General features: G+C 44.2%; 1 protein-coding gene across 5 annotated transcripts in view; it reads right to left on the bottom strand.

Moving 5' to 3' along the window:
• Positions 1 to 32: 32 nt before the first annotated feature.
• Positions 33 to 21,163, bottom strand: part of ninl (ninein-like) — a 37,437-nt gene continuing 16,306 nt past the window's right edge. For 4 of the 5 annotated variants that reach the window (XM_061911448.1, XM_061911449.1, XM_061911450.1 and 1 more), the window contains 21 exons: positions 19,285 to 19,459; positions 19,102 to 19,212; positions 16,701 to 16,787; positions 16,475 to 16,610; positions 16,086 to 16,151; positions 12,784 to 12,881; positions 11,331 to 11,411; positions 11,140 to 11,267; positions 9,112 to 9,249; positions 8,069 to 8,905; positions 7,731 to 7,835; positions 7,600 to 7,669; positions 7,363 to 7,530; positions 6,382 to 6,477; positions 6,222 to 6,308; positions 6,014 to 6,160; positions 5,867 to 5,935; positions 5,698 to 5,784; positions 5,456 to 5,626; positions 5,250 to 5,363; positions 33 to 359 (listed from right to left, as the gene is read on the bottom strand). In XM_061911448.1, the coding sequence (XP_061767432.1) occupies positions 168 to 359; positions 5,250 to 5,363; positions 5,456 to 5,626; positions 5,698 to 5,784; positions 5,867 to 5,935; positions 6,014 to 6,160; positions 6,222 to 6,308; positions 6,382 to 6,477; positions 7,363 to 7,530; positions 7,600 to 7,669; positions 7,731 to 7,835; positions 8,069 to 8,905; positions 9,112 to 9,249; positions 11,140 to 11,267; positions 11,331 to 11,411; positions 12,784 to 12,881; positions 16,086 to 16,151; positions 16,475 to 16,610; positions 16,701 to 16,787; positions 19,102 to 19,212; positions 19,285 to 19,459 (3,163 nt within the window). In that variant the 3' untranslated portion in view covers positions 33 to 167. The remainder of the gene's footprint in view (positions 360 to 5,249; positions 5,364 to 5,455; positions 5,627 to 5,697; positions 5,785 to 5,866; positions 5,936 to 6,013; positions 6,161 to 6,221; positions 6,309 to 6,381; positions 6,478 to 7,362; positions 7,531 to 7,599; positions 7,670 to 7,730; positions 7,836 to 8,068; positions 8,906 to 9,111; positions 9,250 to 11,139; positions 11,268 to 11,330; positions 11,412 to 12,783; positions 12,882 to 16,085; positions 16,152 to 16,474; positions 16,611 to 16,700; positions 16,788 to 19,101; positions 19,213 to 19,284; positions 19,460 to 21,163) is intronic. The other variant, XM_061911452.1, reaches the window with a different exon arrangement.

Genomic DNA, 21,163 nt, shown 5'->3' with positions numbered 1-21,163 from the left:
CAACCGCCAGATAACACAGGTGTCAGACAGCATCTGTTAAAAACATAATTTAATGTGGCTTCATAATACATTTTGGTGGGGAGGTGAGCAGCAAAGCTGGTTGGAGCGCCAGGAGGCGTCACTCTGACTATCATAACACTGTTTGACGATGGCGGGTTCCTCGGGAACTACGTGGCAAGGGCCGCTGGCACGATCTCCCTCAGCAGATTGTTGAGGGCGCCGACCTTCTCCTCCAGCTGGAAGTTCTTCTTCTCTGCGTTCTTCTGACGCTGCTCGGTGGCCTGCAGCGTCTTCATGAGCTGCGAGTTCTCCACGTACAGGTCCTTCAACATCACGCTGGACTTGACGTTCTTGGCCATCTGCGGACCAGAGCACCAAGTGTCAGACGGGGGAGGAGGAGCTGCCCAGAGAGGCGGCTAGAAAAAGGGTGTCAAACTCGTTTTTAATGAGGGCCACGTTAAATGACATAGCAGGTCACAATGAATGACGTGGGAGGCCAAATTGAATGATATGGCAGGTAATTTTAAATGATGTGGTGGACCACGTTGAATGACATAACGGCCACTTTAAATGATGTGGCGGACCACATTGAATGATTGCTTGCCATGATGGCTGACCATATAGATTAATTTGGCAGACCACATTGAATGAAATAGTGGGTCACTTTAAATGATGTGAGGGACCACTTTAAATGACATAGCGGACCACAGTGTATGACAGCTAGCCAATTTAAATGATGTGGTGGAACTCACTGAACAACATAGCGGGCCACGTTGATTGACAGTGAGCCAGTTTAAATGATGTCGTGCACCTCACTGAACGACATAGCGGGCCACATTGAATGATATTGCGGGCCAAATTAAATGATCCGGACGACCATACAGATTAAAGTGACAGACCACATTGAATGACAGTGGACCACTTTCAATGATGTGGGGGACCATTTCAAAAGGCATAGCGGACCACATTGAATGATAGCGAGCCAACTTAAATGCGGTGCACCTCAGTGAATGACATAGCAGGCCATTTTAAATGATGTGGCAGACCACATTGAATGATATTGCGAGCCAGTTTAAATGATTTGGCTGACTATATTGATTAATGTTGCAGGCCACATTGAATGACGGGCCACTTTAAATGATGTGAGGGACCACTTTAAATCAATCAATCAATCAATCAATGTTTACTTATATAGCCCTAAATCACTAGTGTCTCAAAGGGCTGCACAAACCACTACGACATCCTCGGTAGGCCCACATAAGGGCAAGGAAAACTCACACCCAGTGGGATGTCGGTGACAATGATGACTATGAGAACCTTGGAGAGGAGGAAAGCAATGGATGTCAAGCGGGTCTAACATGATACTGTGAAAGTTCAATCCATAATGGATCCAACACAGTCGCAAGAGTCCAGTCCAAAGCGGATCCAACACAGCAGCGAGAGTCCCGTTCACAGCGGAGCCAGCAGGAAAACATCCCAAGCAAGGCTGATCAGCAGCGCAGAGATGTCCCCAGCCGATACACAGGCGAGCAGTACATGGCCACCGGATCGGACCGGATCCCCTCCACAAGGGAGAGTGGGACATAGGAGAAAAAGAAAAGAAACGGCAGATCAACTGGTCTAAAAAGGGAGTCTATTTAAAGGCTAGAGTATACAAATGAGTTTTAAGGTGAGACTTAAATGCTTCTACTGAGGTGGCATCTCTAACTTTTACCGGGAGGGCATTCTAGAGTACTGGAGCCCGAAATGAAAACGCTCTATAGCCCACAGACTTTTTTTGGGCTTTGGGAATCACTAATAAACCGGAGTCCTTTGAACGCAGATTTTTTGCCAGGACATATGGTACAATACAATCGGCAAGATAGGATGGAGCTAGACCGTGTAGTATTTTATACGTAAGTAGTAAAACCTTAAAGTCACATCTTAAGTGCACAGGAAGCCAGTGCAGGTGAGCCAGTACAGGCGTAATGTGATCAAACTTTCTTGTTCTTGTCAAAAGTCTAGCAGCCGCATTTTGTACCAACTGTAATCTTTTAATGCTAGACATGGGGAGACCCGAAAATAATACGTTACAGTAATCGAGGCGAGACGTAACAAACGCATGGATAATGATCTCAGCGTCTTTAGTGGACAGAATGGAGCGAATTTTAGCGATATTACGGAGATGAAAGAAGGCCGTTTTAGTAACGCTTTTAATGTGTGACTCAAAGGAAAGAGTTGGGTCAAAGATAATACCCAGATTCTTTACCATGTCGCCTTGTTTAATTGTTTGGTTGTCAAATGTTAGAGTTGTATCATTAAATAGAGGTCGGTGTCTAGCAGGACCGATAATCAGCATTTCCGTTTTTTTGGCGTTGAGTTGCAAAAAGTTAGCGGACATCCATTGTTTAATTTCATTAAGACACGCCTCCAGCTGACTACAATCCGGCGTGTTGGTCAGCTTTAGGGGCATGTAGAGTTGGGTGTCATCAGCATAACAGTGAAAGCTAATACCGTATTTGCGTATGATGTCACCTAGCGGCAGCATGTAGATGCTGAAGAGTGCAGGGCCAAGGACCGAACCCTGGGGAACTCCACACGTTACCTTAACGTAGTCCGAGGTCACATTGTTATGGGAGACGCACTGCATCCTATCAGTAAGATAAGAGTTAAACCAAGACAGGGCTAAGTCTGACATACCAATTCGTGTTTTGATACGTTTTAATAAAATATTATGATCGACGGTATCGAAAGCAGCGCTAAGATCGAGGAGCAGCAACATAGATGACGCATCAGAATCCATCGTTAGCAATGGATTAGTCATTTTTGTGAGGGCTGTCTCCGTGGAGTGATTTGCCCTGAAACCGGATTGAAAGGTTTCACATAGATTGTTAGACGCTAAGTGTTCATTTAACTGCTCCGCAACAATTTTTTCGAGGATTTTTGAAATAAAGGGAAGGTGAGACACCGGTCGGTAGTTTACCATGAGGTAAGGATCGAGGTTAGGTCTTTTAAGAAGAGGATGAATAACCGCTTTTTTGAATGCTAGGGGAACAGTGCCCGAGGAAAGTGATAAGTTTATAATATTTAGCACTGATGGACCTAATAATACAAAGAGCTCCTTGATAAGTTTCCCAGGAAGTGGGTCAAGTAAACATGTTGTTTGTTTTATTCCATTTACACGTTGTAACAATTCCTCTAATGTTATTTCCTCAAAACAAGAGAAACTATTTTGGAGGGCAGTATCCGCCGTATATACAGTCGTATCTGTGTTAATAGAACCCAGTTGTAGCTGGGACGCATTGTCTTTAATCTCCTTTCTAATGACTTCAATTTTCTTACTAAAGAATTGCATAAAGTCATCAGCTGAGTGGGTGGAGCTACCGGAAGGAGTCCCTTGTTGGGTTAGCGATGCTACCGTACTAAACAAAAATTTAGGATCGTTTTTATTACGGTGGATGAGATTTGAGTAATATTTAGCTTTAGCTAAGGTAAGCATGCGTTTATAAGTTATTAAACCATCACTCCATGCTTGATGGTGCACCTCAAGTTTAGTCGTGCGCCATTTGCGTTCCAGCTTTCTACATAATAATTTCTGAGCTCTAGTTTCTTCTGTAAACCACGGGGTACGCTTTTTTGGAGCCTTTTTTAACTTTAGCGGTGCTATGTTATCAATGGTTTTGCGCAGGGCGTCGTTAAAGTTGTTAGTGAGGTTATCAATAGAGCCCACATACTTTGGGAATGGTGCCATTACCGAGGGCAGTAGGTCAGCAAGAGTTGTCGTTGTGGCCGTATTAATGTTGCGGCTGCTATAGCAGTTATTATTATTATTAGTTTGCCGATGACATAGCAGGCCACTTTAAATGATGTGGTGCACCTCATTGAATGACATAGCGGGCCATCTTAAATGATGTGGCGGACCACGCTGAATGACAATGGGTCACTTTAAATGATGTGAGGGACCACTTTAAATGATAAAGCGGGTCACTTTAAATGACGTGGTGCACCTCATTGGGTGACATAGCGGGCCATTTTAAATGATGTGGCGGACCACATTGAATGACAGAGTCGGCCACGATGAATGATATTGCGGGCCAGATAAATGAATTGGCCTACCATATCAAATAATGTGGTGGACCACGTTGAATGACATTAAATGACCTGACCTACCATATCAAATAATGTGGTGGACCACGTTGAATGACAACGGGCCAATTTAAATGACGTGGTGGACCACATTGAATGACATACCAGGCCACTTTAAATGACGTGGTGGACCACATTGAATGACAAAGCAGGCCAATTAAAAATGTGGCGGACCACGCTGAATGACAGTGGGTCACTTTAAATGATGTGAGGGACCACATTAAATGTTAAAGCGGGTCACTTTAAATGACGTGGTGTACCTCATTGGGTGACATAGTGGGTCACAATGAATGATATTGCGGGCCAGATTAAATGACCTGGACTACCATATCAATTAATGTGGTGGACCACGTTGAATGACAGCGGGCCAAATTAAATGTGGTGAACCACATTGAATGACATGGCATGCCAGTTTAAATGATCTGGCCGACCATATCAATTAATGACGTGGACCACATCGAATGACATGGCAGGCCATTTTAAATGATGTGGTGAACCACATTGAATGACATACCAGGCCAAATTAAATGATGTGGTGGACCACATTGAATGATAGCGGGCCAATTTAAATGATGTGGTGGACCACATTGAATGACATAGCGGGCCATATTAAATGATGTGGTGGACCACATTGAATGACATGGCAGACCACATTAAATAATGTGGTGAACCACGTTGAATGACATAGCAGGCCATATTAAATGATGTGGTGGACCACATTGAATGACATGGCAGGCCACATTAAATAATGAGGTGAACCACGTTGAATGACATAGCAGGCCATTTTAAATGATGTGGTGGACCACCTTGAATGACATGGCAGGCCAATTTAAATCATGTGGTGGACCACATTGAATGATATGGCGGACCATTTTAAATGATTTGGCCGACCATATAGATTCATGTGGCGGACCACATTGAATGACATGAGGGACCACATTAAATGACATGATGCACCACATTAAATGAGGAGGGCGGGCACATTGAATTATATAGCAAACCACGTTGAATAACACAGCACGCCACAATAAATGACGTTGCAGCACACTGAATGATATGGCAGACCACATAAATGATCTGGCTCCAGGGCCATGAGTTTGACAAGTGCGTACTAGAAGACTGACCTGCTCTTTAAGCTGCTGGACCTTCTCCTGCAGGACCGCACGTACGCCCTTCAGCTTGCTCTCCAGCTCCTCCGTCCTGCGCTGCAGGGCCGCCGCCGCCTTCTCGTACTGCTCCTGAACGCAACACGCATAGTCGGCCATGTTCACGCAGCCCTCTCGATCACGAAGATAAACGAGGCCTGTTGCAATGTTGCTACGCTAGTCACCTGCTGCAGGCCGACGTGGGCGGAGCTGTGCTCTGCTTGAAGCCGAAGCTCCTCCTCCAGGCGACGACTCCGCCTCTGCTCCTCCTGCAGCCGAGCCAGCAGCTGCTCCGCCCGCTCCCTGTGCCCCGCCCCCTCCTGCCGCTGCTGCACGAGACTAAGCGCGGCGTCCGCCTGCGCGGGAACCCAGGCGAGCTTTGGACCATGTGACCATGATGATGAGAATGATGAAGACATGACCTCACCTGACCCTCAGCCTGCGTCTTCGCCAGCTCCGCCTCCTTCAGTTGGCTTTTCAGGCTGTGCTGGTCCTGGATCAGCCGCTGCACTGTCTAATTAAAGACACAAAGAGGTGCTCGTTAACAAAACGACAGACCCCCTTAATTAAACCCCTCCCCCGTCACAGTAGGCCACCTGCTGCTGCTGCCGCGTCTCCTCTTCCGCCATCATCAGCTCCCTGGCGCCGGCCTGCGCTTCCTCGGCCTGCTCGCCGCCGTCACAGAGACGACTGTGTGAGTCTACTTCATGGACGGCAACAACCAATCACAGCACACTTCTCACCTTCTTTTGAGCATCTTGCAGCTTCCTCTGCAGGGCGGAGACTTCCCGGGCGTGGTCGAGGTTCTCCTGGGTGACGGCGTGGAGCTGAGCGCGAAGACGCTCGCCCTCTTCCCGCATTGACAGCGCCTCCTGCTGGAGCTTCTCCACCTTAACAGGACGGAGATATTTAGCGCGTATATTAACACGCGCGCACGTGACGTCTTCCCACCATCATCTCCGCCGCAGCGCTAAGCTCTGCCTTCGTCTTCTGCTGCTTTTGTGCCGCCAGGCTAAGCTCCGCCTCCAACTGACGCAGCTGAGAACCCAAACACAAAGATAGTGAGTTCTGCCGCGTTACTGCATGATGTCATCACGGAGGCCCCACCCACCTTTTTCCTATAGGAGCTAAGCTCCTCCTCCAGCTGCCTTCTCTCCTGCCTCCACGCCGCCGCCTGCAGCTCCGCCTCTTCTTGCACCCGCCGCAGCTGAGAGAAGAGGAAGTGCTGAATCAAATGCTCCTCATGCGTCGCACCCAGAGCAGTTTACAGAGAGAATATGGCCAACTCAGTTGGTAGCAAACATGGCGCCCTGTGGCCAGGGGAGGGTTTTTTTTTTAACCAGAAGATCTCCTAAATCAGTGGTTCTCAACCTTTTTTCAGTGATGTACCCCCTGTGAACATTTCTTTTAATTCAAGTACCCCCTAATCAGAGCAAAGCATTTTTGGTTGAAAAAAAGAGATAAAGATGTAAAATACAGCACTATGTCATCAGTTTCTGATTTATTAAATTGTATAACAGTGCAAAATATTGCTCATTTGTAGTGGTCTTTCTTGAACTATTCGGAAAAAAGATATAAAAATAAAAACTTGTTGAAAAATAAACAAGTGATTCAATTATAAATAAAGATTTCTACACATAGAAGTAATCAACTTAAAGTGCCCTCTTTGGGGATTGTAATAGAGATCCATCTGGATTCATGAACTTAATTATAAACATTTCTTCACCAAAAAATTAATCTTTAACATCAATATTTATGGAACATGTCCACAAAATATCTAGCTGTCAACACTGAATATTGCAACTTAAATTCATATTTTGTTGAAGTATTATTCAATAAATATATTTATAAAGGATTTTCTAATTGTTGCTATTTTTAAAATATTTTTAAAAAAATCTCACGTACCCCTTGGCATACCTTCAAGTACCCCCAGGGGTACGCGTACCCCCATTTGAGAACCACTGTCCTAAATGATTGGTCAAAAGCCCCTCAAGTGACCACAGGGCGCCATGTTTGCTACCAATTGGCCATACTGTAAATAAAGCTCAGGTTGTGCCTAGGGGTTTTATTTTGAAAGGATTCTTCTTCTCACCGTGGCTCCGCCTTCATCCTGTTGCTTGGAGACGGCGGCCAAGCGCTCCTGCAGGGCCCGGAGCGACTCCTGCTCGCCACGAAGCCGCTCGCTCAGCTCGCCGTTGTCGTTGCTCAGCTGCAAGTTCCTGCCGCTCAGACTCAAAACTTCCTCTCGAAAGCCCGTGTTCTGTCGCCATCGCAGAGGTCAAAAGGTCAGAGACGCGACGGCGTGGAGCACAAGCGGCGATGTTCTCACCTCCCGGTGCAGCCGCCCCTCCTCCTTCTTGCTCCTCTCGCGTGTGCGCTCCATCTCCTCCATCTTGGTCCTGGCGACAACACAAGGGTCAGGACGAAGGGGTCAGAGGTCGCGCTGAAAGTCTCGCTCACCGCTTGTTGGCGACGTCGTCCTCCATGTTGTTCACTTCCTGCTGCAGCAGGCTCAGCCGCTGGCGCAGGGCGGCGTTGTCCGAGCGGACTTCTTCCAGCTGTGTCCTGCCGACACGCACACGCACACGTCAATGAGGCGACGCGCGCGTGCGCACAGTTCAAGGTGGCGGCAAACAAGATGGCGGCCATGCGTGGTCATTGGGTTAGTGATGAGGCGTTAAGAATCGGTCCATCAGCGGCTTCTATCTGTGCGATCACGTGACCGTGGCGGTTAGTCATTGGAGCGTTTCGGCGGCGGTTAGACGTGGTTCTTGGAGCCGGTCTCATGCTCCACAAACCTGCGTGGACTTGCTGGGTCCATGGCCTGCTCCAGAACCAGGACCAAGTTCTCCATCTCCATCAGCTGCTCCTTCATCTTCTGCTTCTCCCGCTCAAAGGCGACCTCGGCCGTCCTCAGCTTGTTCTGGGAGTCCATCGCGTCCAGCTGCAGCTGCAGGGCCTGGCCTCGGACCAGGACCAGCTCCCCGTTCTTGGACTCCAGTTGCTCTTTCAGCTGCTCTATGGTCCGACTGGCCTCACTGGTGCTGGGGTCGAGATCGCTTTGCCGGTCCGCACTTTGGTCGGACTGGACCCTGGAAGCCAGACTTTTCAATTGGTCTTGGAGGGCGGACATGTCCTCCTCCATCTCTACGATCTGAGTAGACAGCTGCTCGGCCAAGCGGCTGTAGCTTTTCTTCTCCAAGCTCAAACGGACCACGGCCTCCTGGAGCTGCAGGACTTGGGTTTGCTCCTGCTTCAGAGTGTCCACCTCCACGGTTATCAGGTCTTGGTCCGGCTGGACGTTCCTGACCTCCTGCTGGGGGACCACTGAAGCAGCCTGAAGATCCCGAGCCTCCAGGAGGGAGATGTTCTCCTCCAGCTCTCGGCACCTCTGGCCACAAGTCTGAAGCTCCTCCTCTAATTGACTGCAGCGACCTTTGAACTTGGCCACACTGTCCTCTGATTGGCTGAGCTGCAGCCTGCAGGTCTGCACTTCCTCCTGAAGACTGCGGAGCTGCTCCCTCAGGAGATGTTCTTCTGGGCTCTCCTGGTCCTGCTGGCGCTCCACGTGGAGCCGACGCTGACCCTCGACGTGATGCAGCTGCATGTGAGAGAACCGAAGCTCCGCCTCCTCCCTGCTTGCAACGCCATTCTTGTTATGCATGACCTTTGACCACTTAACTCTAAAAAAACATGTCTTTTTGACAGAAGGAAACTTGTTGCATGTTTAGTTCATCTTCTGCTCTTTAATGAATATTCACGTAAGAGTCATGTGACTAGTACCTCATTTATGCAACTCATAACAGAGTTACAAGGTCAGCATCAGAAGGTCATCGCTCACCTGACCCGCAACACTTCCTGGTCCATCATCAGCTTTAGGTCCGCTTCGAGCTGGTCCTTCTCAGCACTCAGCCTCTGGACCAAGTTTCCAATCTCTCTGGCAAAGTTCTGCTCCGAGTCGGCTCGTTCCCGTTGCATCCTGGGAATGAAAGTGAGTCACTTCCTGATCGTACGCGACACCGGTATGTCACAATTAACTTTTCAGTAATCTCTGGTCCAGACCACAATTTTAGTCACAGTGCGATATTTCTTCGCCTTAACTGCTGTGCCTGGGTTTTGTCGACGCTTAGACACTTTTATGGCCCTGATGCATTCCTGGAGTCCGGTGGAGACGCCTCTAATCCCCACACCTTCTCAGAACATTAGATAAAGGTTGTTGTGCTGTTGGGAGATCACTTATTAGGGACCGAATGTCCCTTTGGGACAGAGGACCCTATTGTATTTCTAAGGTTTAATTATTATTATTGTACCGCCGCCTCTTTGAGCTGTAATTTTAAAAAACTTCAAAACTCACCAAATTTTACAAAGACATCAGGACTGGCGAAAATTGCCATCTAATAAAAAAACCAAACCCCAAAACTCAAAATTGCGCTCTAGCACCTCCAAGGAAAAAACACAGACAAAACTGCTTGTAACTTCTGTTAGGAATGTCGTAGAGACTTGGAACAAAAACCTTTATGTAGGTCTGACTTAGACCTACATTTCATAAATCATCATTCAGCAAAAATCAACGGGAAGTTAGCAAACAACCCTTCAAAAAAAAAAAAAGTTTCCTGAGAAGTCATTTTTGCCTCTTTTAGCTGTAATTTGACCCCCCTAAATTTCGTTGAACCTGTACCTGTATATGAACAATGACATTAAAATGCTTCAAAACTCACCAAACTGGACACACACATCAGGACTGGCGAAAATTGCGATCTAAGAAAAAACCCAAACCCCAAAACTTAAAATTGAGCTCTAGCGCCCCCTAGGAATAAAACACAGACAATACTGCTCCTAAGAAGAAAACACAGACAAAACTGCTTGTAACTTCCGGTAGGAATGTCGTAGAGACATGAAACAAAAACCTCTATGTAGGTCTCACTTAGTCCTAAATTTCATTAATTGACATCCTCCAGCAAAAATCAACAGGAAGTTGGGAATTACCCCTTCAAAACAAAAGTTTTGTAAAACCCCCCCCTTTTTTTCAAACATTATCTCCTCTGAGCGCGTTTGTTGTGTCGGCTTCGAACTCGCACAGGAAAGCGATTGAACCCTACTGACTAAAAGTTGCGCAAAGAGTTTTTCTAACTGCTACAGTTTAGATTTTACGAGACTTCAAAGAACCGCTGCGCTGATGCCGTCCCAAGATGGCCGCTTAAAAGCAAGAAGCACCAGCGTGACCACACAATGCAGAGAAGGTAGGTACTTTGCGGGTAAAGATATGTTGACTGGGTGAAAGAAGGAGGCACCATTTTGACTCCAGGATACAGAGAAGGTAGGTAATGGGCAGGTAAAAATATGTTTTCTGGGTGATGGCAGGAAGCACCAGCATGTATGGGTGAAAAAAAGAAGCACCAGTGTGACCCCAGGATGCAAGGAAGGTAGGTAATGTGCAGGTAAAGATATGTTGAATGGGTAAAGGCAGGAAACACTAGCAAAAGTCGGTCCTATCCATCGCTGCTTTCAGCTTTAATTTATATTGTTTTTGTCTTTTTGTCAAAAGGTTACTCTCCAAATGCATCTCATTCCGTTTTTTGCAATCAGATAAAATATATGTTTTTGTCATTCTTCCTTTCCCCCTCCCCAGGACGAGTCACTTCGGACCAACCCCTCCTCTCTTTTTCATAAAAGCAATATAAAATCTGAAAGTTTCTTTGTCTCTCTTTCTTTCTTTAGCAGCGTAAAACTTTCTTTTCTGTTAACTGATGTAATTTGGGATCTCAAATAAATACTTAGGACCTTAGTTTTCTTTGGATATTTCTTTATGGAATAGGAAAAAAAAATCCAAAACAGCACACAGACGACGATGACAGTTAATCTTGCTCACCTGCGCTCCTGCTCTGAAGACCATCCTCCATGTTGGATCTGCTTCTGCATATTGTCCAGCGCTTCCTTCAGTTGCCGGACTTGCTGCTCAGCGTGCGTCTTCTGCACCTCCAGCTCGTCAATCTCCAACTGAAACGTCACATGACCCGGTCATCTGACAGCCGGCAAGCGGCGTGCGAGCGTGGAGTTAACCTTGAAGGCCTGAGCGATGTCTTTGCGTTCGACCTCCATACTCTGCCTCATCCTGTCCAGAGTGCGCTCGTAGTAGTTGACCTGAGGAAGAGGAGCAGCAGGGTAAATCATCCTGTCAAGAAGTGGTGGTAGTACAAGTAGTAGTTGTAGCAGCAGTAGTTCTGGTAACAGTAAATGTTGTAGTAGTAATTTGCCTAGTTGTAGTAATAACAGTAGTAGTTATAGTAATAGTAGTTCTAGTAACAAGACTCCAACCTGTAAAACTGTTCCGACAACAGCAATCGGAGAAAGTTGGAGCAAGATTTATGAAGAGCAGGGTACACGCCATGGCAAAATAAAAGCCGCTGCACCTTAAAAATGCCTGTGGCCATCAAACTCTACAACGCATCCCTTTAAGAGTCACAGACTTGAATACTGGTCTATTAAACGGTACAATCTGTCTGCAAACTGGTCAATAACTGTGAAATATCTTCAATCTATCATGTAAACATTGTTTGTCTTGTACATATGCTATTATAGCAGTCCTATTTGGTACTTTTGTTTGTTGGTTCTGTTTATTGTATCTCTTATTTACTACTGTATTGGATGAAGATAAACAATAAGACCCAAATGTACTCCTGTGAAATAAAGCATTTCTGATTTAAGTAGAGGAAGTGCAGTTGGAGCAGCAGCGCGAACGAAGCCTGTGACGTCAGGCTTGCTGCAGTTCTTGACATAAGTAAAGAGTCTCCAAACATGAGTACAGTCTACAATAACGCCAACACAAGATGCTGGTTTTGTTGGTAGTTGTTTTTAATGAAGATAAATTCATTAAAAGGATTAGAGAAATTCCTAGAAACCCTCAGTTATGTACATTGTACAACAAGCCGCACCAGTTGAAAAATAGAGCAAAACGATATTAGAAAAGTATATTTTAATACTAATTAGATTAGTTTTTTTTGAAAGTGTATAACATTTTTATAATCTATTAAAAGTATATATGTGCATTATGGTGGATTATGTGAATTATGATGTAATTGGCCCCGCCCCAACAGCGAATTATGATGTAATTGGCCCCGCCCCCACAACCACGGGTATGTTGCCAAACTGGGTAAAACCTTGCCTCAGAGGGTGCAAGCTGTAATAAAAGCCAGAGGTGGTGAAATAGAGTACTTGGTGTGTTAGTTTCTTTGTCTGCTTTTCACCGATTCATCATTTTTTCCTCCGAATTAAGTGATTCCATCGTTTGTTCACTCTGCTTGATCTAAAAATTAAACTGTTACCGACTTAACTACAAAAATTTTATTTTCTTGATTTCTTTATTTTTTTAAAGCCAGAAAGTTAAACAACTTCAAAATTAAACAACTGAATGAACTTCCTCCAAGTCTGCTTGCTGACTGCATATTTTTTATCCAAAGTTGTAGTAATAGCAGCAGTAGTTCTAGTAGTATTACTCGTAGCAGTATTTTGGTACCTTTGTCTCCATCTGGATGTTGAGTTGTTGCAGTTCCTGGTTGTGTTTGTGCTTCAGTTGTTCCACAGCAAGTTCAGTCTGAATGCTGACGGCCGTGGCTGTCAATCAAGAAAACGAGCAGACCATAAAAATGTTTGGTCATTGAGGATAAAAAGATTCACTTATGTTGACGATTCCATTCCGTTGGTTTTATTGAGTGTTATATTCGTACCACACATTGGTACTCTGCTTTTTTTACTAGGAGCATCGGTGCTACTAAATGGGGGCTGGGGGGGTTGTAGCACAGCAGAAATTTAAGGCCAATATAAAATATCTAAAAGCAGTAGAAAATGGATGGATGTATAAATTGTATTATTAACACTCAAACAAGGTACACATGTGCACTCGTACATATAAGCACAAGTACCCTCAATTAAACACCCATACCTAAAGTAAGCTGGCACTGTCGCTAACCCGAGTGGAGATCTGGGCCATATGGACTAAAACTCATATCCCGATATAGTTTGACTGAATATCTATCTATTTTTTTTCCAAAGTAAAGTTGGACGTAGTTTAACCCAAATTTGTGTGTCAAGTGGTTTTAATGAAATAAGTACATGAGCAACTTTTTTGAAATGTATGTGTGTCAAGTGGTTTTAATGAAATAAGCACATGAGTAACTTTTTAGAAATGTTGAAGTACCATGTGTAGATGTACAGAAAAATATAAAAATGATGTTTTTTTTTCTTGTAAAATACTTCCTTGTGGTCTACAGAACACGTACTGGTGCTTCTTTGCTCAAAATGTTGCATAGATGTTTTACAGGCCGCCTTAAAGCCACTCTCTGACCGTTTCTTCACGATGCGCCGTTTTTGTGGGTGCTCTTATTCGGTAAGATAAACACTGACATTTATTATTTATATATAACTCACAGATAAACACTGATATTTATATAATGTTATTTACGAATAAACACTGACATTTATTGTTTATATATTGTTATTTACAGCTGAAATGGACCAAAAAGAATCACCTGACCCTCATGAATTCATCATTTACAGAGAGGACGACTTTCTGACTGTTGGACATTGCCGAACAAAGCCTGACTTACGAACAATTCTGTACACTTTATTTTTCAAAATCATATCGTTTTGTATATTCCTGTTTTGTATTTAATTGACTAACTTTTTAGTCAAAAGAACTGTGACCTAATGTCTGTTTATTTACATGGTATCAGTGTAGGAATACAGTAAACCATACCTTCCAACCTTGAGAACTCCGATTTCGGGAGGTGGGGAGTTAGGGGGCGTGGTCGGGGGTGGGGCGGAGGCATGGTTGGGGGCGTGGTTAAGTGGGGAGGAGTATAATTCACCAAGAGTATTTCATATATATATATATATATGAAATACCTTACTTTCAGTGAACTCAAGCTATATATATTCATTTTATTATATATATAAATAAGTAAATAGTTGAATTTCCGACGGCACCTATCAAATACAAAGTAATAAAAACACAGTTGTTCTACTAACTGTACTGTGCTTGCTCGTTGCTAGAAACAACAGAAACACTTACCTTTCACTATTTCAGTAAACTTTGTTCTGCCATTTGCGTACTGGCGAGCGATCTCCGAATCCGGGAACATAATTTTTACGGATTTGTTGTAGACATCCGCAAATGAGAACGGGATGTTTCTTCCAGCTATCAGGATAGCCATCTTTGTCTCAGCATAAGTTACACCATCGGGTCTCCCTTTTGCGAGGTGGCCCATAATACTGGGTTGTGATGCTGCTGCGGACGCTTTGTGCTTCGCTGATCGTTCATGACTGAGTATATCCGTTCGGCCACGGTGTTCAATGGAGAAGTCTGTACTACAAAATTTACAGGTACATACCCCTTCCCCTTCAAACTCTCCTGGATAAACTCAAATTCTTGTTTCCATTAGTTTTGGAACTTGAAAGCGTATTTCTTCATTTTGCTTGTCGACGGTTTAATATATTTGTGTTGGAGTCAATAACCAGGTGACGTGATGAAGTTACGTCTCTTTACTGTGGGCTTCAGAACAGACTCCTTATTGCATATGTTCCTTGACTGCACTTAAATGTAGAATATATTTATATTATTCATATATTATATATTGTATATATTTTATACATATTATATTATTTATTATTATCATTGTTTATTGTGAGTGAACTGTGGTGCTGAATTTCCCCCAGGGATCAATAAAGTACATTCTATTCTATGTACAGTAGATGGCAGTATTGTCCTGTTTAAGAGGGTCACAACATTGCTGAGTCAGGTCCGCATGGAGCTGGAGTGGGCGTGGCCTCCAGCTCCGCCTGAGTTTCGTGAGATTTTCGGGAGAAAATATGTCCCGGGAGGTTTTCGGGAGAGGCGCTGAATTTCGGGAGTCTCCCGGAAAATCCGGGAGGGTTGGCAAGTATGCAGTAAACCACTCCTCCATACGTCATCAGCCTAATTTGTATAAACTACCTGAACTGTCAAATGCGGTGGAAACACAAAGCACGCACTTTGTCAGGAACTAAAGGTTCCAGGAGCCAAAAAGGTCTGGAAAAGGGCCTATTGTTTCTTCCGTGTTGTAAGACTAAAGTGTGAGAGCCTGCGAGGAGTGGACGGGGCTTCAGCCCCGCCCCCCACTATGTACAGTGATCAGTGACACTTCCGTGTCAATCCCTTGTCCCTTTGTATACTGTTGTGCGAACATTTTACTTCAGTTTGATTAACTTTGCATGAATTTTTTTTCTCCATCCATCCATTTCCTACCGCTTATTCCCTTTCGGGGTCGCGGGGGGCGCTGGCGCCTATCTCAGCTACAATCGGGTAGAAGGAAGGGTACACCCTGGACAAGTCGCCACCTCATCGCAGGGCCAACACAGATAGACAGACAACATTCACACTCACATTCACACACTAGGGCCAATTTAATGTTGCCAATCAACCTATCCCCAGGTGCATGTCTTTGGAAGTGGGAAGAAGCCGGAGTACCCGGAGGGAACCCACGCATTCACGGGGAGAACATGCAAACTCCACACAGAAAGATCCCGAGCCTGGGATTGAACCCAGGACTGCAGGACCTTCGTATTGTGAGGCAGACGCACTAACCCCTCTGCCACCGTGAAGCCGAATTTTTTTTCTTATTTTTTTTTTTTCTTCCGAGCGAAATGCAAATGAAAGGGTTAAAATCTGTATACGCATGTGTGTTCCTTTTTTTTCTACTCGCACAACCTATTCTTATTTGCAAAAGCGAGTAATGTAAAGTAAAGCATGAAAAGAAGCTTCACTGTTTCATAAAAACTCACTTGTATCAGCTGGTTCCATTTTGGACCGGAGGGGCGGAGATGATCGACGCTTCACCTCAGAGTCGTCTAGGGTTTGGACAGAAAATTCCTGATCAATGTGGTCCCTGAAGGCAATCACTGACAGACATGATGAACTCTATCTTGTATGTGTGTGTGTGTGTGTGTGTGTGTGTGTGTGTGCATCTTATCCAACTGGCTCAACGAGAACCAGTAATCCGGTTTCTTTGTTGGACTTAAAGACAACCTTTCTAGGTGTGACACCGGTGTCACATCAGTGTCAAGTGACCCTGGAATTGGAGCACAGCAAGCTCTGGCGCCTCCTGCTGTCAGGACTTTGGTACGACACACAGAGGCTGAGGACGAGTGGAGGAGATAGGAAGTGACCTCACCAGAGTCCGACTCGCTACCACAGAGTGATCCGGTCCAGCTCAGCGCGGCGGAGGGGCGTCTTGACTTCCTCTCAACCCTCTGACCGTTCAGCAGCTCCAGTTCGGCGCTCAGCTCGTCGTTTTTGTCCTGCAGCTCCTAAACGGGTCAGATCGTTTGGGTTGTCGTCGCGGACACAGAACTTGAAGGCAACAGAAAATAAGACACCGTGCAATGAGCGGGTCTTACTCTGCAGCGCTGCTCGTACTCCTTGACGACTGCACCCAGTCGCTCCTCCGGGTTCAAACCTCCGCCCGCGGCGTCCAAGCTGCCAAACTGTCAATCAAACCCGAAAGAGAGTGGCTGTCAAGGCGCATGTTGAAATTACAAGTCATCTTCATCAGTAGACCAGCAGGGAGCTCCTCATCAATCTTTAATAGGGGACAGGGATACCGGTCACCTGACACCCGCACACGCTCACACCGAGGGCCACCTTTTGTCAGGGACTAGCTGAGATAGGCGCCAGCGCCCACCGCGACCCCAAAAGGGAATAAGCGGTAGGAAATGGATGGATCCCCTGAGGAACCACAAGATGGCAGCAGCTGATCGTATATAGAGAGAGTGAGGCCAACTAAACAACAGGCGCCATGTTTGCTACGAAGGACATGTGCGGTTGTGCCCAGTTGAGTTTTTCTGACGAAATGAACCATTATTAAGTGTCTAAATATAGTTTTAAATATACTCCAGCTCATAAACGTACAAAAAACATGCTTTATTTCATCAAAATATAATTTTGCGGCTGTGTAAGATACACTCCACTGTATACATTCCGGCAGTGTTCAGTGACCAGCTGGCCATCTAACAAATGCAAAAAAATGCACAGATTGACCAAAGAACGTATCAACGTCATTTTGCCAAAATCCTCATTAGCTTTGCACCCACAACCGAGGAAAAATTGCGACTTTCTGTGAAGTTTGTTAACCGTGGAAGCTGCTTCCAATTAACTGTTTGTAATCACTGCGCTATTAACAGTCTATTAATATAAAAAATATGCTATTAACAGTTATTACTACTAACATAATTATAGATTTTTAAAAATCGAGTACAAAAATACATAAACTATATATATTAAAAGTTGGCCCTGCGACTTGTCCAGGATGTACCCCGCCTTCCGCCCGATTGTAGCTGAGATAGGCGCCAGCGCCCCCCGTGACCCCAAAAGGGAACAAGCGGTAGAAAATGGATGGATGGAAAAATATATAAATATAAAAATGTATATTAACATCCATCCATCCATGCATTTTCTACCGCTTGTCCCGTTCGGGGTCGTGGGGGTTGCTGGAGCCTATTTCAGCAGCATATTTACGTAAAAATAATATATATTTATGTAAAATATATTTTTTATTTATATATTCAGGTAAATACACAGACACACACATATATATATATATATATATATATATTTTTTTTTTTATATATATATACACATTTTATACAAATATATACATGTATTTGTATACAAATTTAATAAGTATGTAATACATATATATACATATATATATACTTTGTGTGTGTGTATATATATATATATATATATATATGTATTTGTACTTTATTTTAAATGGCAAAAAACCAAGTACCAGTAATATATAAATTAAAGATATATATATATATATATATATATATATATATATATATATATATATATATATATATATAAAGTATAAAAGTGCAAATATATAGCTGTTTTGCACATATACACACACACATAACTGTTTAGCATACATACATATATATATATATACACATACATACACATATATATATATATATATATATACGCACACATATATATATATATATACACATATACATATATATACACACACACACGCAAATTTATATCAACATTTATATTTATATATACACATCTATGTCAAAATATCTATATGTATATATGAAAATATATATCCATCCATCCATCCATTTTCTACCGCTTATTCCCTTTCGGGGTCGCGGGGGCGCTGGCGCCTATCTCAGCTACTATCGGGCGGAAGGCGGGGTACACCCTGGACAAGTCGCCACCTCATCGCAGGGCCAACACAGATAGACAGACAACATTCACACTCACATTCACACACTAGGGCCAATTTAGTGTTGCCAATCAACCTATCCCCAGGTGCATGTCTTTGGAAGTGGGAGGAAGCCGGAGTACCCGGAGGGAACCCACGCATTCACGGGGAGAACATGCAAACTCCACACAGAAAGATCCAGAGCCTGGATTTGAACCCAGGACTGCAGGACCTTCGTATTGTGAGGCAGACGCACTAACCCCTCTACCACCGTGAAGCCCGAAAATATATATGTACAATCTAATTGATTGTTGCTTGTATGTTTGTCATCATGAAAATAAAAAAAATAAACAACAAAAAAACAGTATGTCAACTGTGTATAGATATTCATGTTTACACAACAAAATAACTCAACTTATAACTTCAATTAAACGAGATGTCGAATGAGGAAGTACTGTGTACGCGTAGCTCCAGCTGTGGCCGGCTCAAAGTTAGAAGCCGGTCACGTGACCAATCATTTCGGAGCTAGTCTGAAACAAAGTTGGCCGAACTCTCTTTTTACACGACTGTGGCGCTACCTTGTCGTGAAGCAGCTCCTCCATGTCTCTCTGCAGGCCCGATGCTGAGCGTTCAGCTTCTGTCAGTTTCTTCTTGACATCAGCGAGCTCTTCCTCCAGACGCTGGTTCTCCTGAAATGCGACGAGAGCTTGTCGTCATGCAAAGCGCTGCGGGAGGGGCCGGTGAGCGAGCAACCAACGCACCTGGGCGACACTATTGCGCTCCTCCTGTAGCCCCGCCTCCTGCGCCTTTAGTAGACGCAGCTCTTCACGCAGCACGCCGTGCTCTCGCTCCAGCTGCTGCAGCAGGGCATCGCTCTCCTGCTCCGCCTGACTCCGCAGAGCCGCCAGCCTATCACGGAAGTCCTGCTCCAGGTCTCTGCCAATCACAGAGCAGCTCGTTAGTTGGGGTGCTCATATACAACTTTCTCACCTCCCATACAATATTGAAACTCACACACACACACACACACACACACACACACACACACACACACACACACACACACACACATACATACATACATACATACATACATACATACATACATATATATATATATATATATATATATATATATATATTAGGGCTGGGCAACGATTAAAAATCTTAATCGAAGTTAATCGCACTATTTCTCTCATTAATCGCGATTAACTGCATTGTATACGCAAAGCCCAATAATGAATTCAAAAGTAGTGTGTAGTGCACCTTTATTGGAATATTCCCCCACATGAACAAAAGCGCCAAAACATTTGTTGTGCAAACACAATTTAAATCAGTCCTTGTTAAACAGTAGCAGTTAAACAGCATTTTTTATGAAAATCAACTCAAAAAATGTAAATACAAACATTTAAGCTTATTGCCACTGCCAGGGTATTTAAGTTATCCTGTTTGTTATGGAAAATAAATATAATCTACATAGAAATCTCTGAGCCACAATCATAACATCTGAACAGGCAATTTCTGAGGTAACAGCAGAAACATTTTTTTTATCAGGGATCTTATGTTTAAAAACCTATATTATAGGTCCGGCTTCCTCCCACTTCCAAAGACATGCACCTGGGGATAGGTTGATTGGCAACACAAAAAAAAAAAAATTGGCCCTAGTGTGTGGATGTGAGTGTGTCTATCTGTGTTGGCCCTGCGATGAGGTGGCGACTTGTCCAGGGTGTACCCCGCCTTCTGCCCGATTGTAGCTGAGATAGGCGCCAGCGCCCCCCGCGACCCCAAAAAGGGAATAAGCGGTAGAAAATGGATGGATGGATGGATTATAGGTAGTGGGCTGTTTTAGGGAATTTTTGATCTAATTATCCGTAGTAGCAATATTAATAATGTTGTGTTTATTCTGCGTAGTGCACTTAAAATAATTATGACCATATCTAGGAATTGATGTGATGGGAATTTTCCGATTGTTTGCTTGGTGCTTTGATAAACTGAACGCATCATATACATGGTACTATATTGTGACGTTATGAGCCAGAGAATAAAGGAACTACCCTACCCAGCATGCAACAGGAGTGACGAGCATGCGCGGTAGCCCGGTATAGGTTGTGTCGCCATGACGGCATCTTGTATGTTGTGATATGCACGCTCTGAAAGCAAACGTTAAGAACTCAGCAAATACGCATCGTCTGCATTATTTATAAATAGACAGACAACACATATACTCCGCTGCTTCACAGGCCGCTGGGTGTAGCCGGCAAAGTATTCCCATTATTGCTAGCCGGTCTAGCAAGCACGCGTCATTCAGTCCAAAACGGCCCGATCTATCCACATTCAGAATTGTCTGGCGGTCGAAAGTGATCCCGGAGTGACCACGCTGTAAGCCAGCCATGAAATTTGCAGAATTGTCCGGTATTTTTGCCAAATGTTCCATCTTTACCAAGAGCCCCTCGACGCCGGGCGACGCCATCTTGTTAAGAAAAGGCGTTAACAAAATAAAAGCATGTAAACAACATACGCAAATGTGCGATAAAATAATTGTCGGCGTTAATACATTGATTAGTTAACTCATAATTAACGCACTAATTTGCCCACCCCTAATATATATATATATATATATATACACACACACACATATAC

The sequence above is a fragment of the Nerophis ophidion genome, linkage group LG09, assembly GCF_033978795.1.
Source record: "Nerophis ophidion isolate RoL-2023_Sa linkage group LG09, RoL_Noph_v1.0, whole genome shotgun sequence".
Lineage (NCBI taxonomy): Eukaryota > Metazoa > Chordata > Actinopteri > Syngnathiformes > Syngnathidae > Nerophis > Nerophis ophidion.
This window is presented reverse-complemented; position numbering and strand designations above follow the sequence as displayed.